The sequence below is a fragment of the Gavia stellata genome, chromosome 12 (assembly GCF_030936135.1).
Source record: "Gavia stellata isolate bGavSte3 chromosome 12, bGavSte3.hap2, whole genome shotgun sequence".
NCBI lineage: Eukaryota > Metazoa > Chordata > Aves > Gaviiformes > Gaviidae > Gavia > Gavia stellata.
Genome location: NC_082605.1, coordinates 11,924,231 through 11,941,741, shown reverse-complemented (window position 1 = coordinate 11,941,741; position 17,511 = coordinate 11,924,231). Strand labels below are relative to the sequence as shown.

The 17,511-nt window shown below is 54.9% G+C and overlaps 2 protein-coding genes across 2 annotated transcripts; one reads left to right on the top strand and one right to left on the bottom strand.

The window, feature by feature from the left end:
* The first annotated feature begins 8,991 nt into the window (after positions 1 to 8,991).
* Positions 8,992 to 9,815, top strand: LOC132317885 (histone H1.10). The gene has a single exon (XM_059823365.1). It carries the CDS (start codon positions 9,019 to 9,021, stop codon positions 9,676 to 9,678), a length of 660 nt encoding a protein of 219 aa, XP_059679348.1. The 5' UTR covers positions 8,992 to 9,018; the 3' UTR covers positions 9,679 to 9,815.
* A 5,736-nt stretch (positions 9,816 to 15,551) lies between these two features.
* LOC132317842 (histone H2A type 2-B) lies at positions 15,552 to 16,425 on the bottom strand. The gene has a single exon (XM_059822993.1). It carries the CDS (start codon positions 16,423 to 16,425, stop codon positions 16,045 to 16,047), a length of 381 nt encoding a protein of 126 aa, XP_059678976.1. The 3' UTR covers positions 15,552 to 16,044.
* Between the last annotated feature and the right edge of the window lie 1,086 nt (positions 16,426 to 17,511).

The following is a 17,511-nucleotide window of genomic DNA, read 5'->3' as shown; positions in this document are numbered from 1 at the left end:
CCAGAGGAAACCTTGCCCTGGAAGAGGCTAAAGTGTTCAGCCGATGCACTGAGGCAGCCAAGTTCCAAGTCTGGTTTTGCTCTTTTCCCAGGTCCTGGCTGGGTGGGAGGGAGAGACCTGAAGAAGGTGGCTGGCTGGTGGGAGGGCAGGGGGTCGGTTCCCCCATCCACACCACGTGTAGTAATAGCTACAACCAGCACCCTGAATTTGCAAAGTGGTGTGATCCTGACCCTTGGCAGTGGGTAAAACTGTGCGAGGTTGTGGCAGGACAGCCAGGTGTGGGGCTTGGCAGCTGCATCTGCTCCCTGCTGAGGGGTTGGAGCCGTTTGCGAAGGCAGCTGTGTTTTGTGAGACACTGGGGCAAATATGAAAGCTGGGGGATTGCAAAACCGCATCTTTGCTGCGGGGGCTGTGTGGGGGGAGTAGCGTCAAAGAAGTTAAAAGACAGACCACCGGCGCTGGCACATGGAAAGCGGCGTGGAGAGGCCAAGCTGTGAAGCCTGCTCTGGGAAAGCTGGGCACCTGCCTTGGCAGCAGCACGCGGGGGGAGTTTGGGGCTGGACGTGTCCTGCATTGCCACCTGCCCTGACCCCACGGTGGGAGCCCTCCTGACAGCCCAGTGCCTGCTGCTGCAGCCACCGTGGGCAGGCAGGGTGCCAGCCCCGTCCCTGCGCACCTGGAGCCCCGAACGGCTGCCACCGCCGTCAGCCCCCACTGCCCCAGCACCCAGGTGTGCACGGACCCCCCGCCCGGCACGCACCCCACAGTGCTTGTAGGGAGCTGTGTGCTCGTAAACACAAAAATAAGTTCAGGACTCTCTAGGTACACAGAAATATTTTTAGCTAAACATTTGTGTGTGTCTGTGGTTTACATATTCAAACACATTTACACAAGCGGTAATGTGTATATGTATATATTTATCAAGGCACATCTTTGCGAGCTAGAGAGCAAAAGCGTGAGGAAGCACAAGCATAAACAAGACAGCATGGACACGGAGTGTGTGTGTGTGCGCGCATGCATGTATGTTGGTGTATTATACTTACACTGCTACATATCCCAAGGGTCAGAGACAGAAAGCACAAGTGAGTTTAGTTACAGGTTTCCATTCATGACACATACATGGTGGCAGGCTTACCAATGTACACACATGCAGCATAAAGCATTTATTTCTTCATATACATATATATATATTCAGAGAAAGAGAAAAAATAGCTCACACATACATATGGCTACCCTCATATTTTATTTATATAAAAGCATTTAAATACAAATGTATAGATACAGATAATATAGATTATATAGATACAGATACAGATATAGATACATACAAATATGTGTGTATATCTGTGTATTATCTAGCACCCCCATATATGGAGTGACAGAGATGATCACACACACTCAGACACATTTTAAATTATTTTATACTTATGTTTGTATTTGTAAGTGTACATGTTTTTCTGTCTACACACACAGATACCCCCCCAGTTTATTTTTCATATTTATACACTTGTGCGTGTGGGTTTTTTAATATATCTTTATATTTTTATTTATTATTTATATATTTCTTTGTTTTACATATACAAGTGAGAGATACACATGCGCGCGTGTGTGTGTGAGTAGTTTAGCTGTTTTTATATTTCTTTGAGAAAGGAGAGAGAGAGGGATGTAGGGCGAGAGAATGAAAGAAAATACAGACACATAAATAAATATTTAAATAAATTCTACATAGAGGTGGATATGGGGATATCTGCATGTTAGTTGGGGGGGGGCATGACCGGCTCCCTTGCACATGCTCTCCATACAGACACACACACACATGCACACATGCAGCTAGAGAATGTATATCAAGATAGGTACACACACACACACATATATATAGATGCATCTGAGACATTATATATGAGGGTGGGAGAGATCGCAACCTCACACACACACAGATACCCCACATGCATTGGGGGTGGGGTGGGGTGGGGTGGGGTGGGCAGTATTTTCTACCATCTACCATGTAGGGCTTTTTCTCTCTCAGGGAGGAGCAGGGGAAAGACAGAATGATAGAAAATACAGACACACACACACACAATTAGTTACATATATAAGTAAACACTTAAATAAAGTGTATGTGGCAGGGGACATAGGGAATGCTCTGTGTGTGTATGTGCACGCGTGCTCGCTCTCTCTCTCTCATGTATATATGCACACGTGTGTATACAGCAAGAGTATGTCTGTGAACAGCTCCTGCTCACACTCTCTCTGTATGTATGTATGTAAAGAGAGGGTGTATTGTGTATTTTTAAGTATATATGTATAGATGGGGGGGGGATACTGTGTGTCTGTGTGTGAACATCTCTAATGATATATGTTATCATATATAAAATTATATATTAATATATAAAAATATATATAGTGTGAAAGAGTAGAGTGTGTGTGTCTGTGTGTGTATGTGAACAGTGCGCGCTTGCTCTCAGTGAGTATATACATATATATGCAAAGTGAGAGAGAGAGGTGAGTGAACAGGTCATGCTCCCCCCCATATGTAAGTATATATGCATATATGTGCATATATATGTGTGTATATTTAGAGCAAGAGAGAAGTAAGAGTGTGTGTATGACAGCTCTCTGATTGTGTGTGTGTGTGTGTGTGTGTGTCTCGCAAGAGAATTTGTGTGAAGAGCACTCTATCCCTTTCTAAGTATATATACATGTATATACATGTAGTAAGAGAATTATGTATGTGTATGAACAGCTCACATGGTCTCACTCTATATACAAATGCATGTGTGTAAATAGTGCTTTCTCTAATTATATATGTATATATGCATATATAAGAGAATTATGTGTATGAAGTCTCTCTGTGTATATATGTATGTATATATGCATCTGTATAGGCATAGCTATAACAAGAGAAATTATTGTGTGTGTGAGTGCAGCTATCGCTTGCACTCTACATATGTATATACATAAAGAGAGAATATATGTCAAGATATAAACATATAACTGCATATATTTATGCACCCCAGAGATTATACATGGGGGGGAGGGAGCAAAAGACAGAACGATAAAAAAATGTGTGTGTGTGTGTTTGAAAAGCTCTTGCTCATTTTCTCAAGTATATGGGCAAATATGTCTGAAAATACATACACATACACACATATCAGGAGAGAATAACGTGTGTGAATGGCTCTCACTTTGTGTATATATATGTGTGTGCATATATAGCAAGAGAGACTACTGTGTGTGTAAGTATAGCTCTCTAAGTATAGATGTATATATGGGGGGGGGGGGCTAAAGTGTGAGTGTGTGAAAAGCCCTTACTCTCTCCCTATGCATATATACGTATATGTGTGCATATGTAGACAGAGATTAAGAGAGAAGGGGTGGGTGTGGGGTGAACAGGGCTCTTGAAGTACATATGCCTATATGTGTGTGTATATATATGTGTAAAGAGAAGTATGTTTGTAGGCATGTGAACGGTCTGTGTGTGTGTGTGTGGCAAGAGAGAACTGTGTAATTGTGTGAGAGAACAGCTCTCTATGTATGTATGTATATAAAAATAAATGTGTGTATATAGATATAGGAAGAGAATTGTGTTAACAGTTCTCTAAGTATATATAATATATATGTAGTGAGGGAAGTGTGTGTGTGTGAGAACAGCAGTCTATATATAGAGCACATACATGTGTATATGCATATGTATGGATACATATAGCAAGAGAGGAGTATTGTGTGTGAAAAAGGCTCACTAAGTAGATACATATGCATACATATGAAGAGAGATCTGTGGTTTTGTGTAAACAGTATGCGCTCTCTAATTATATATGTATATATGTATAGAGAGAGCGAGAACTATGTGTGAACAATCTCTGTGTGTATATATGTATATATGCATCTGTATATTCATATATATAGCAAGAGAGAGTAGCTTGTGAGAGAATGGCTCTTGCTATCTCTACTAATCCATATACCTACAGAGAGAGAGACTATCTTGTATATATACACATATATATACATATATTGTTGCACCCCAGAGATTATACATGTCTATGGGTGGGGGAGGCAGAGAGTGGTAGAAAATGTGTTTGTGTGTATGAATTGCTCTCGCTCATTTTGTTATATATATGTGTCTAAATATATAGACATAGCAAGAGAGAGAATGTGTGTGAACAGCTCGCTCACTCTGTATATATGTATCTACGCAGAGAGAGAGAGTATACTGTACATGCATTTGTATGTGAACAGCTGTCTCTGTAAGAAGTAAAGATGTAGATAGGCAATTTTCTATAGAGGGGGTAGTGTGTGTCTGTGTGTGTGAAAAGTGTGTGCGCTCTCTCGCTCTCTCTCTGTATATATGTATATGTGCATATTGAGAGAGAGAAGAGTGTGTGTGTCTGTCACAGAGAGCAGATCTCTCTTCCCCCCGTACCAGTGTATATATGTGTGTGTGTAGTGAGAGACTATTGTTTGTTTGAACACCTCGCTCCCCCTTTCTCTATATAAGTATGTATGTGTTTATTTGTATATACACAGTGACAGAGAACTGTGTGTATCTCACACATATACACATACATACTCTCTGTATATGTGTGTATATATGTATATATGCACACATATATCTCTCTTGCTCAAGTGTGTGTGAGAGAACAAGACTATCTTTCATTATATATGTATATATGCATATTTTCATATAGTGAGAGAATTATGTGTGTGACCAGCTTTGTGTGTGTGTGTATATGTTTATAAGTATGTATGCATATATGCTTATATATATGTATATTTATATACAAGAGAATTGTGTGTGTGTGAAGAGTGCGCTCGCTCTCCCTCCCTAAGTATACGTGTATGTATAAATATGTAGTGAGAGAATTATGTTTGTTTGAGAACAGCTGGCTCTCTATACACCCATATTTACAGTATATATGCATGCATAAATATGTGTGTGTCTGTTTGTGTGTGTGTATATATATGTATATATGCATATGGGGGAGGGGGGAGTGTGTGTGAGAGAGAACAGCTCTGTCTCTGTATATACACACATATGTATATAAGTATATATGTGTATGTGTATATATCTCTCTCTCTCTAGCACAAGAGAATTAGTGTGAACAGCTCTCTCCCTAAATATATATGTGCATATATATGTAGTGAGCAAATTACGTGTGAACAGTGCTCCCCCGTATACACACACATATGTGCGTGTGTATAGCAAGAGAACTGTGTGTGTGAACAGCTCTCTCCCTAAGTTTGTATCTATCTGTACTGAATTTGTGTGAACAACTCTGTATAGAGTATATATGTATATATGCATATATATGTATACATACAGCAAAAGAAAGGAGTATCATGTGTGTGAGAACAGCTCAGTATATATGCATATATAGAGAAGAGTATAGTGTGTTTGTGTAAGCAGTGCTCTCTATATGTCTATGCATATATAGAGAATTATGTGTGAACAGTCTCTCTATATATGTAAGTATACATGTATGTATGCACCTATATAGAAAGAGACAGTATTGTGTGTGTGAGAAAAACTCTTGCTTGCCTTTTACATATGTAGATCCATACAGAGAATACACACACACACACACATACATATTTATGCACCCCAAAGATTATGCATGTATATGGGGTGGGGGGAGATAGAATGAGAGCAAATGTGTGAGAGAGACTAGCTCTTTCTCTTTTTCTTAAGTATATATATGCATATATATCTATAGAGAGAGCAAGAGAGAGAATAATGGTTGTGAACAGCTCTTGCTCACCCTGTGCATGTATGTATGTATGTATCTATGCATATATATGTATATAATGAAAGAGAATACTGTATATGTGTTTGTGCATGAACAGCTAGGTATAGATGTATATATGCAATTCCAAATATCGCGTGGGGTAGTGTGTACTGTGTGTGACATATCACATGCTCGCTCTGTGTGTGTGTGTGTGTGTGCATGTGTATATATGTGCCTACAGAGAGAGGTCAAGAGAAAGAAACGTGTGTGTGAGAGAACAGGTCTCTTGCGTCCGTATCAGTATATATGCATACATTATGCATGCATGTGTAGTGAGACTATCGTTTGTGTGTTTGAACAGCACACTCTCTCACCCCCCCATTTCTATATATGCCTATATATATATATACATGTATATGTATATAGGCATATATAGTGACGGAGAACTGTGTGTGAACCTCTCACACGCTCTCTGTTTATATATATGCATATATATTCCGAGCTAGAAGTGTGAGAAGTGTGTCTCTACATATGTTTATAAGTATGTATGCATATATGCCTATATATGTGTGTGTACACAGCAAGAGTAATTGTGTGAGAACAGCTCACTCAGTGTGTTTCTATTCATATACAGACCGTGTGAGAGAGAAGCATGTATGTGTGAACAGCTCTCTGTTTATGTATATATGTATATGAGAGAGAGACAGAGACACACGTGTACGTGAACAAGGCTCTCTGTGCCTATATAAGTATATATGTACATATAGGGAGAGAACGCGTGTATATGTTGGGGCTATTTTCTCCCATTCTCTGTACCTCTGAGAAGCACACATGCACACAGCTTCCCCCCCCGTACATTTTATTCCACTATTTATATCTTCATGTACTTCTACATGTGCACTCTGTTTCCTACCCTCCCTTTGGGGGGAGGGAGAGGAGCACTCCCCCCGACACCCCGGTACACTGCGGGGGGGTGCTGTGCAATCCCGCTGCTCGCTGCACGCACCCGCAGAAATGTGCGTGAGATGGTTGCGCTGCGGGGCCTCTCCCTCGCACCCCCACCCACAGATATTCTGTTTAAATATTTATATGTTTATGTCGATATTCTAAAAATATATACCTAGGTGTTTACGTGTATGCGTGCACTTGCATTTCTTTTACATATACATATAAATATTGCAATAAATAATATCTATTATATATTACATATATATAATACACATGACATACACACTCCCCCTATACAACCAGAATATATAGCCAGAATACATAGCCAGCTTAGCTGTATGTTTCCGTTTGGGTACAGCATTAGATCTACACATGTAGACACTCGGATGTTTGCATGTTCCACACACGCACACGTATCTATGCATTCATAACACCCCCCCCGCCCCCTCACCCCACCGTTACAGACGTGCAGGTGGGGCGGTGGGTGCTGCGTCGCGCGGGTGGGTGTGCGATGCCCGGGAGCCGAGGGTCTCCCTTTGGGTGTCCTGGGGCCGCCCCCCCCAGCACACCCAGGCCCCCCCGCACCCGTCCGGGCCGACGCCCCCCCCGCTCCTGCCCGAGGGCCTCGCACCTCCCGGAGGCCGGATGCAACTCATCACAGGGGTGCCTGGCCACGACTGCAATGGGGGGGCAGAGCCCCGCTGCTATCGGGGGGCTCTCTCCTCGGGAGGGGGCAGGGGGCGGGCCAGGGCACCCCGATGCAGCACGGGGAGGGGGTCACGACCGGGAAGGATCCGGCCCCGGCAAGGGGAGTGCCCGGCGGGCGGCCCCAGGGACCCCCACCTCCGCGGGCAGCGGGGGCTGGTCCCCTCCGGCGGCGGGGGGCCCGGGCGAGGGAAATGGCGGAGAGGGGCCGGGGGATGGGGGGAGGAGGAGGAGGAGGAGGAGGAGGAGGAGGAAGGGGAGGTGGCGGGGCTGTGCGGACTCGGCGCGGCGTGCGTGGGCAGGGGGCGGGGTGCGAGAGCGTGTGCGGGTGTGGACGTGTGTGCGTGTGTGTGTACATGTGTGTGTGCGTGTGTGCGCCTGTGTAAGGCTGTGTGTACGCGTGTGCACACCCCTGTGCGTGTGTCCCGTGTCCCGGCACACGCCGGCGGGCCCCGGCGGGCACGCGTGTGCCGGCTGCGGGGATGCCCCTGCGCACTCACACCCCCCGGCCCACCCACGGCGGTGGCACACGGATCCCACTCCCAGATGCGGGGGGAGAGGGGCCCCTCCAGGCCCGGCCCCGGGGCCCTGCACGCGGGGCGTTGGGCACCCCCCCCCGGGGAAGCCTTGTTCCCCCAGTGGGATTTGGGGGGGTGGGGTCTATTTGGAGCGGTTCATAGCACCGCTGCTGCCCCCGCCCCCCCCAGCCCATGCAGAGCTGCGGCCTGCAGCGGGGCCCCCCGCCCCGCAAGGCTGCGGGAGTGATTCACTCCCCCCCCCCCGCTCCCCCCGCACTGTGCCAAGCCGGGAGTCCCCCCAGTCCCCCCACCGCCAGCCCACCGGGACCCGCCGCGCTGCCCGCATCCTCCGCTGCGGGGCGATGGCCGCCGGGGGGGGGGGGGGGCAGACGGGACACGCACGGCTCCCTCCTCGGGGGCCCCGTCCGGGCGGCCGCGGGGGTGGGGGTCGGTGGGGGGGCGGCCCCCGTCGCCGGGGCGGGGACCCCCGGCCTCGGCGCGGCGTCTCCGCGCTGCTGCCGGCGGCCGCGGGAGGGCGTCGCCTGTGTTAGTTCCCTCCGGAGAACCCGGGGCCAGCGCCGCCGCCGCCGCCCCCCGCCGCCCGCCGCCTCACCCCCCCCGCGGCGGCCCCTCTTGGGCGGCGGGCGGCGGCGGCGGCGATGCGCGGGGGGGCCGCCGCGGGGCCCCAGCCGCCGCCGCGCCGGGCGCCCCCCTCCTCGCTCCCGCCGCCGCGCCGGGCGCGCCCCCGAAATCGCGGCGGGGGGCGGCGGGCGGCGCGCGGCGGCGGGCGGGGGGGCGGCGGCGGGCTGGGGGGCGGCGGGGCGGGGGGCCCGGGGCGGGCGGGGCGGCGCGGGGGGCCCCGGCGGCGGCGCGGGAGCCCCACGAAAGGCCCCCAAGAAGCACAAGTTGGAGCTGGCGGCGGACCAGGCTGTTGTTGTTCTCAACATGGTCCGCCCCGCGTCCATATAAAGGGCGGCGGCGGCGCCCGCCCCACCAGAGCACGGCGGCGGCGGCGCGGAGCCGAGCGGAGCTAGAGAGCAGCACGCCGCGCCGGGCCTCCGCCACGCCGCGGCTGCCCCTGCCCGCCCCCGTCTCCGTCCTGCGGCCCGCGCCCCCGCGGCACCATGTCGGTGGAGCTGGAAGAAGCCGATCTGCCCCTGACTGAGGCGGAGGAGGTGCCGCTCGCCCCGGAGAAGAAAGCGGCCGCTAAGAAAGCGAAAGGCGGCGGCGGCTCCTCGCTGTCGCCGTCGAAGAAGAAGAAGAACAACAAGAAGAAGAACCAGCCGGGCAAATACAGCCAGCTGGTGGTGGAGACGATCCGCAAGCTGGGCGAGCGCAATGGCTCGTCGCTGGCCAAGATCTACAACGAGGCCAAGAAGGTGGCCTGGTTCGACCAGCAGAACGGCAGGACCTACCTGAAGTACTCCATCAAGGCGCTGGTGCAGAACGACACGCTGCTCCAGGTCAAGGGCACCGGCGCCAACGGCTCCTTCAAGCTCAACAGGAAGAAGCTGGAAGGCGGCGGCGACGGGGGCGCGGGCAGCAGCGCCCACAAGTCCCACAAGAAGGCGACGGCCTCCACGTCCCGGCGGGCGGAGAAGAAGCCGGCGGCCAAGAGCAAGAAGCCCGAGAAGAAATCCCACAAGAAGGGAGCCGGCGGCGCGGCGGCGAAGAAGGACAAGGGCAAAGCCAAGAAGGCCACCAAGAAGGGAGCCGCGTCCCCCGGGGGCAAGAAGGTGAAGAAGTCCGCAAAGCCCAAGGCACTCAAGAGCAGGAAGGCATGAGAGCGGGGCGCAGGGAGCCCCCCGCCGCCTCCCGGACTGTGAGCCCCGCGGCACAGACTGCTCTGAGGACGGACCCCAGGGGACCCGCTTTGTCTTTGTGTTGCTGGCTCGGCCCCGCAGCCGCCGCCGTGCGCGGTGAGCGGGGCTGCGGCTGCCCCAGCCCCCCTTCCCCTTCTCCGACGCCTTATTTTTTCCATCCCCCCACCCCCCCCCGCGGCTTCTCCCCGATCGCGCCCTTTTGTTTTCGGCCGTGCCCCTCCCCGCGTGTAGACGGTTCCCGACCCCCGCCCCCGTCTCCCCGGTGCTTTACAGGGTTTTTTCCCGCCCGGTTTCCATAGCAGCCATTTTGCGGCGGCGCCCCCGCTGCCCCCCGCGCCACGTGGGCCGGCTCCCGCCGCCCGGGCCCGCCGCGCGCCCCCGCCCCGCCCCTCCCCTCCCGCCGGGCGCACCGTGCCTGCTCGCAGCGATTTCGAAAAGCCACGGCGCCCCCTATTGGCTCCCGGCCCCCGGCGCCATGGCAACGGCCCGTTGGGCGCCAATTGGCTACCGCGGCGTCGGGGCACTCTTGAAGGGCCGGCGCTCGCGGGTGGCCGCCCGCCCCCTGGCGGTGCAGCCTGCGAGGGACCCTCGGGCCGCCGGTTCAGGTCGCATCTTCAATGGCCTTTAATTTTTTTTTTAATCGGTTTTGGGTTGGTTTTGTTTTTTCTTTTTTTTCTTGGGGGGGGGGAGGGTGGGATTTTTGTTTTCGTTGTTTTTTTTTTCTTTTCATTTATCGTCGTTTCAAATAAATTGTTAAAAAACGTCGAGCTGTGGTGTGCTCCCTGTAGGCGCCGGGGAGCGGGCGGGGGGGGCCGGGGGCGAGGCACCGGAGCCCCGGGGGCGAGGCGGGAGGGCCCGGTCGTGCTACGCTGGTGCCCGCGGAGCGGGGGGGGGGGGCGCTGCCCGGAGGCCGTGCAGATGCTGCTGCACCAGAGCGGGCCCCGGGGGGCTGCGGCGCAGCTCCCGCCTGCGCTCTGCCTCGTGGGGGGGCTGCGCCGCGCCTCGCGGGAAGGGCGGTAGGAGAGGAGCGAGGATTCCCCTGCCGTGGAGGCTGGGGAGGAGCGCGGTGCCTGCGCAGCTGCACTCGGCTGAGCGCCCCGAGCAGCGCAGAGTGTGCTGGCTGCGGTGAAGGGGGGGGCCCACGGTGGGTACCCCGCAGCATAGACCCCCCACCCCAGTCGGCATCTGGCCTCCCACAGCACCCGGCTTAGAGGGGGGGGCAGCTCCCAGGGCGCACCCCCGCCTACATCGCTCGCCTGGCGCCCCAGCTGTGGGGAGCTTTCCCCCCGGAGCCGGGGTCCCTGCTGTGCGCACGCCTGCGGGCATGACTGACAGCACGGGGAAGGCGCTGGGAGCAGAGGCCCACGGCACACCCCGCGGAGCCACCCCTGCCTCCGTGGCTGCGCCTATTTATAGCTCACACCAGCGAGGTTGCATAAAGCCCTGCCGGGGATCTGGGCCATCTTGCTCTGCCTGGCTGCAGGCGCGCGGGACGAGGGACGAGCCCGCAGCTCCACGCTCATCACCCTCCACACAGCGGGACCCTCGGATACAGCGGGGTTGCAGGGGAGGGAGGGGGAGGGAGCTCGACCCGCATGTTTGCTCTCTGCAGCAGGGAAGGGAGCGGGGCAGGGAGGGGGTGTTGCAGTTGCACCGTACCTCACAGGTCGGCTGTCGTTAAGCCCACAGCAGGGCAGCGCTGCCCTCGGGCCCGTCTGGCTGTCACCCAAGCCATCAGTAACAGCCTTACACCAGGGTCCTGCTCGGCTGCCTCCACCAGCGAGGGAGGAGAGCATCAAGCAGGAGCATCACCCCAGAGCTGCTGCCAGCCCCTCCACGGTGCTGTACCCAGAGCATCAACATGCTCCCGGTGCCTGGGGAACGCCACACGTATCAGCCCAATGCACAAGGTCCCCATGAGGAGGGGACAGAGGGACAGCAGCCACCTGGTGCCTGGGGACAGCCACAACCCCAGGCGACAGCAGGGCCCTTTGGCACTCCCGGGAAAGGAGCAGCCGCCTTCCTGCAGGGCCCAGTCCCTGTACAGCTGCTTTATCCCTGTGCCCCTTGGAGCACAAGCAGGGAGATGGGAAGCGAGTTTTACTGCCCGAAGAAAGAGCCATCAGCTAAATTCAGCAAGAGAAGCCAGCTGCGCTCCTGGAAGAGACCAGCAATGCTCTGCTCCTGGGAGGCTGCAGCCTCCCTCCAGGTCTATATTTAGGACAGGCAGCTGCCAGGTCAGGCCAACCACTGTCCCACTGCCCCTGCAAGTCCCACACCAAGCTTGAGTGCCTGCCAGTGACCTCAGGAACTGGGAGAGAGCTGCTGCATTCCAGCACTGATCTGCAGTCATCTCCTTAGTCAATAGATGACACTGCAGGTTTTGAAGGGTTGGAGGGGATGCCATCACCCATCTCACAGTCAGCAGCAGTGTTACACTTCAGACTCAGGCAGCTGGCTGGAGCATGCACGGCTGCAGGCGGACGGTGGTCAGACCAACCACGTCTCAGCAAGGGCACAGCTCTGCCCTCAGCACTGACCTGTGAAGCAAATTGCTCAACTGATAAAGAGCATTATCTCGAAGGTAAACCACTGCTGGCATTCCTGGAGGCAGGTGTTAGGCAGGCAAGGGCAGAGGGAAGGCAGCAGGGTGACACCCTGTGCCAGTCCAGCTGGAGCCCTCACCTCTCAGTCAGAGGGGCTGGCGGCATCTTACCTTACAGGCTGAGACTGCCAGGAGCTGTGATACCAGAGCATCCCCAAGTGAGCTCCCATGGGTGCTGCTAGCTGCCAGGGCCAGGCTCTGGAGAGAAACCCAAGCCCTGAGGACTTCCAAGGGCCAGTGTCTCCAGCCTCATCACCCAAACGCAGCCAGGCCCAGAACTGAGGTACACAGCTGGTGGAGACTCTGCTGCACATGGCAAGATGCACAGCAGCCTCCTATAGCAGACAGCTTCAGTTCCAGGTCTGTGCTTATCTCACCTTCAGATGCCCAAGAGGAGGCAGGGGAAGAGGCCTGAAGCCCCCCTGCTCTCCTCAAGGAGAAGGCAAAGACTAACAGACACCCTTTTGGGCTTGCATGACCTCTGGGAAGGCTCTACTCAGGCAAGTCCTTCACATTTTATGAGCTCAACTGCTCTGGTGCCATGAAGCATTCTGAAGAGCCAGGACCAGCAACACTGCTCCAAAAAGCCACAAGACCCATCTCTGGAGCTGCAGGCTTGAAGGTGACAAAGTCCATTCCAGCTTTCTAATAAAGACCAAGACTTCCACTCCTCTGGTCATGACGATGGTCAGATGTGAAGTTTAGGAGGTGATAAAGGCCAAGAACTTTAACAACGCATAGCAAGACAGACAGGATTTCCTTTGGTCTGCTTTGCAACAGCCCAGCTTTCCCAGCTGGTCCATCACATGGCTGGCAGAGGAAGTTCAGAACCCAGCTGGAGCTCAGCATCAAGGGCACCACATGTGCCACCAGCTCCTAGTTATAGCTGCCAGCATCACCCCGCCAGCCTGGGCAGAGCCACACAACAGCCAGGGCAGCTACAGAGCTATTCAGCCGCAGGTGTGCAGTGCAGCAGCCCAACCTGTCCCTGTTCCCTGCTCCAGGGCACCCCCAACTGCTTAATACTCATTTCTGCCTTTTGTTCTGGACAGAATGTTTGGTGGGGCAGAAGGCAGCATACTGCCCTATAGAGACCAGCCCAGCAGCTCCAGTCCTGACCTACGCCTTCCATAGCCCAGCACAGACCTTGCCAGCACCCAACCCTGACTGCACTGGAAGCTTTCTAAGCCTCCCACAACCCTTCCTCCCCAAAACCCAAGCGGAGAGCAACTCTGGCTTGCACACCAGACACCAGGACAGCAAACTGGGAGATGCCCAACAAAGGGAGAGGGTGTTGGAGTAAGAAACAGCCCCGTATCTCTCCAGGCCTCCTCCCTCCCCATCAGGATCAGCTTTTCCCATCTGACCTCCAGAAGCCCATGTCTGCCTACTTGCCTGCAAGGTCACCCGGAGAGTCCTGGGGCAGCCCATCGGGTGGAGAAAGCACCTCCAGCACTGGGGGAAGGTCCTGGGTCCAGCCTCACTCCTCCTCTGCTGCTCCCAGCCCAGGGGTAGCTCAGGCTTCCTGGCACAGGTGACAGAGCAACCAGGTAAGGTAGTATTCCCATGAGTGGGGAGCAGAGCCAGAGAAGGGTTTTATCTGCTCCCAGGGGTAGGAAAAGACTATTCGAGTGAAGGGCAAGCAGGACCACTGCTAGGCCAGATCTGGTGTTTTACTAGTCCATCCCCACTTGGAAAAAACGGGAGCCCAGACACCAAGCTGCCACCAGAGAGCCTGCTCCTGCAGGCCACTGCCAGATTCAGTAGGTTTGGCGAGGTGACAAGACAAGGCACATTCGACAGCATTCAACAGGGAACCAGTTTAATCAGACATTGGGTTTGCACTGTTCTTTTCAGTATCACAAGTTCTGCATTTTTCTAAGAAATACAAAGCACTCTCAGGTTGTACAGAATGCTGGTCCTGGAGAAAACGAGAGGGAGAGAACAAGACACTCGGATACAGACATGTCAACCACCGCACTGGGCAGCGGAAAGGAAACCCCTCATCCCCACCTTGCCGACAGTAACAGTTACTTCGCAGGAGGAAGAGAGATCCTGGGGGTCCATGCCACAGCAGTGGGGCTGTGGCCCAGCGTCCCCCACCCACCCGAGGTTAGGGCACCCCAGCGCAACCACAGGACACATTTGCACCCCCATTAGTATGACACTAACAAACATACTGCCTCCATGTTCCACAACAGAGTGAAAAACCCCTTCATAAAACACCAGTTGACAAGCATCCAGGTTCATCTACTCTAGGTAATAATAAACTCAGAGCCAGGGTAAGTTACTTCATCCACAAGATTAACAGCTGATTCAATAGGTTGAACACATGCTACTTACAGCACATAAATAGAAGTTGCTTTTGTTTTTTATTTTTTTTTTTTACTTAAAAAACATGTTATGAAGGTCTACGGTCCGATTACCTAGACACTGCCGCATGCACACGACTATTGGCCTCCACAGAAGCGGGCTGCTCTGGGCAGCAAGGAAAGCTGTCTCTGCATCAGCTATTCCAGGTGTCACGGGACAGCTAGCCTGCCCCCATATTATCCACACAGCCGTTAAATAAATACAGTACTAGCCAAGAGTGGGTTTTAATACAAACTCTAGGGTTATTTTTAAAAAGAAATATTAATCCATAGAGGGTTACAGTTAAACAGATACAATCGTCACTTTATTTCTCAGAACCAGAAAAAATGTTGAACAAACAAACAAACAACAACAAAAAAAAGACACGGCATGTCATTTCCAGAAGTGCAACCAGGGTACAGGGTAGCTCTCAGCAACACGAAGGGCTTCTGCAGCCAGGAGAGGAGGGGAGCCACGGCAGAAGATGGCAGCTCCCGCTCCCAGCGGGCGCCTGACCTTGCGACGCTCTCCGAGGGGATTTGTCACCGCACCCTCCGCCCCACCCTGCTAGCAGGACCCACGGCATGTGGGACCACCAAGTCCTCCAGCACTCACTGAGCCAGGGAGCTGCGGGAAGGTGACTTTGCAGGGAGGTACCCCAAAATAAGAGACGTTAAAATAAATAGGACCAGAGCTTCTCTACAGTAGGCAATGCACTAGCTTTACCATGAAGAAAACTAAAACTAACAGTCACTTCTTGCCAATGCAGAAACTTTGCCTCCTTTTCACATTTTCCAGCCCCCTGCCCTCCCCGCTGCAGTGTGGCCAGGATGGCATCGCCAAGGGGGGGGGGGGGTGGGGGCACAGGGGGGTGGGAGCGGGGGGTGGCAGGGGGAGGCAGCACAGCAGCAGCAAGTCCCATCCTCACGCCTGGGCGAGCAGGGCTGGCTGGGAGGGCCCTACACAGCCCCAGGGCTGGCGGAGGGGAGAGGCAGCCGGGGGTGCCCGTGTCCATCCCCACGCCAGCCGAAACAATCCTCAGCAGCTACAAGCAGCTTTACACCATCACCCAACCATACAGCTCCAGATGCCACCACTGCCAACAGCTGTGATCCAGCTGCCTCCTCCAAAAACACTTCTTGCAGAGGGAAGAGGGGCAGGGTCGGGGCACAAGCAGGGCCTGACCTCACCCATGCTCTCCCCACACCCCACTGCAGCCCAGGCTGTGGGGCTAGTGAAGGGCTGGCAGGGTGCTGCCAGGGCTCCCCCGCCAGCCTGAGCTGGGGGGCAGGAAGGGACCCCCAGCCCCACTGGGAGGGGAGGTGGGGCAGTAGTGAGGAGGGGGCTGGGAGGGGGGCCAGGGGCAGCGCTCACTTCTTGGAGCTCTGCGTCTTCTTGGGCAGCAGCACGGCCTGGATGTTGGGCAGGACACCGCCCTGGGCGATGGTCACGCCGCCCAGCAGCTTGTTGAGCTCCTCGTCGTTGCGGATGGCGAGCTGCAGGTGCCGCGGGATGATGCGCGTCTTCTTGTTGTCACGGGCCGCGTTGCCCGCCAGCTCCAGGATCTCGGCCGAGAGGTACTCCAGCACTGCCGCCAGGTACACGGGTGCCCCGGCACCCACCCGCTCCGCGTAGTTACCCTTCCGCAGCAGCCGGTGCACCCGGCCCACGGGGAACTGCAGCCCGGCCCGCGACGAGCGCGACTTGGCCTTGGCCCGCGCCTTGCCGCCGGACTTTCCCCGGCCCGACATGGCCGGCAGGCAGGCAGCGGCCCCTCGCCGCCGCCGCCTCCCAAGAAGCGCCGCGCACAGACGGTCCCGGCGCCTGCAGGGAGATAAACGCCGTTACACCGCGCCGCCGGGCCGGGGCCCCACCGTCCCCGCCCGCCGCTGCCGCGCCGCCCTTACCCGCAGCTGCCGCTGCCGCTCCGCCCTGCGCGCCGCCCGCCGCCGCACTGCCAGCGCCGCTGCCGCCGCGCCGCGGATATCCCTGCCCGCCCCGCCGCCCGCCGCTCTCCATTGGTTGCCGCCGCGGCCGGTGCGCCGCTGATTGGTCGCCGCGCCGATCCCTGATTTGCATAGGGCTCCTAGCGCCCCTGCTCTGCCGCGGGGCCAGCGCCGAGCGCAGCGCCCGGTGGGGAGCGACCCGGCTCTGCCCCCCTTGCTCCGGGGGGGGCCCGGCTCCCAACCGGCCAAGCCCGACCGCAGCCAGGGCTCCCCCACACCCCGGTAGCTGCTTCCTGGCTGCGCCGGGGCCGAGCGGGGAGTTTGGCCAGGGCCCCAGTGGGTGTCCCGTCAGCCCCTTTTGCCTTGCCCAAACCCATATCCCCCTCCCCGGCCAGGGGGGTGCCTCTCGTGGGAGGGTGCCCTCCCTGCCAAAGCATCATGCATCAAAGGGGAAAGTTGCTCCCAAGACAGTTTTTGGGGCCAGGTCACACCAGGTTGAGTGTGGTCATCTCCTTGCCAGGTAAGGAGCAACCACTGCAAATAGCGTTGGGTGAGCAGCCAGGCTCCCATTTAAAGGTGGTGTAGTTCAGCAATGACACCTCCTCATTAAACACTCGGTGTAGTTTTTTTCGGTGACAATGCTGCTGGTGCTCCCATGCTGGAGGAAGATAATCTGTACCCTGTGTCTTTGCATCGCCCCTGCCTCCCTGAGGGAAGGATTACGTTCCCCAGAGCAGGAAAAGGTGAGCATCCCCCACTCGCACTCAGCATCTTCACTCCCTCCCCAGCAACTGGAGACCTGAAATGAATTTGAGATGAGGTGGCGACCTTTGGAAAAGCCTGATCTGCGGCTAGCGCACACCAGGCCAGGGCAGCTGAGCTGCTGCCCCT

What these genes read in the sequence shown, in the direction of transcription:
- LOC132317885 (XM_059823365.1), top strand. Translation starts at nt 9,019, where the DNA reads ATGTCGGTGGAGCTGGAAGAAGCCGATCTGCCCCTGACTGAGGCGGAG.
- LOC132317842 (XM_059822993.1), bottom strand. Translation starts at nt 16,425, where the DNA reads ATGTCGGGCCGGGGAAAGTCCGGCGGCAAGGCGCGGGCCAAGGCCAAG.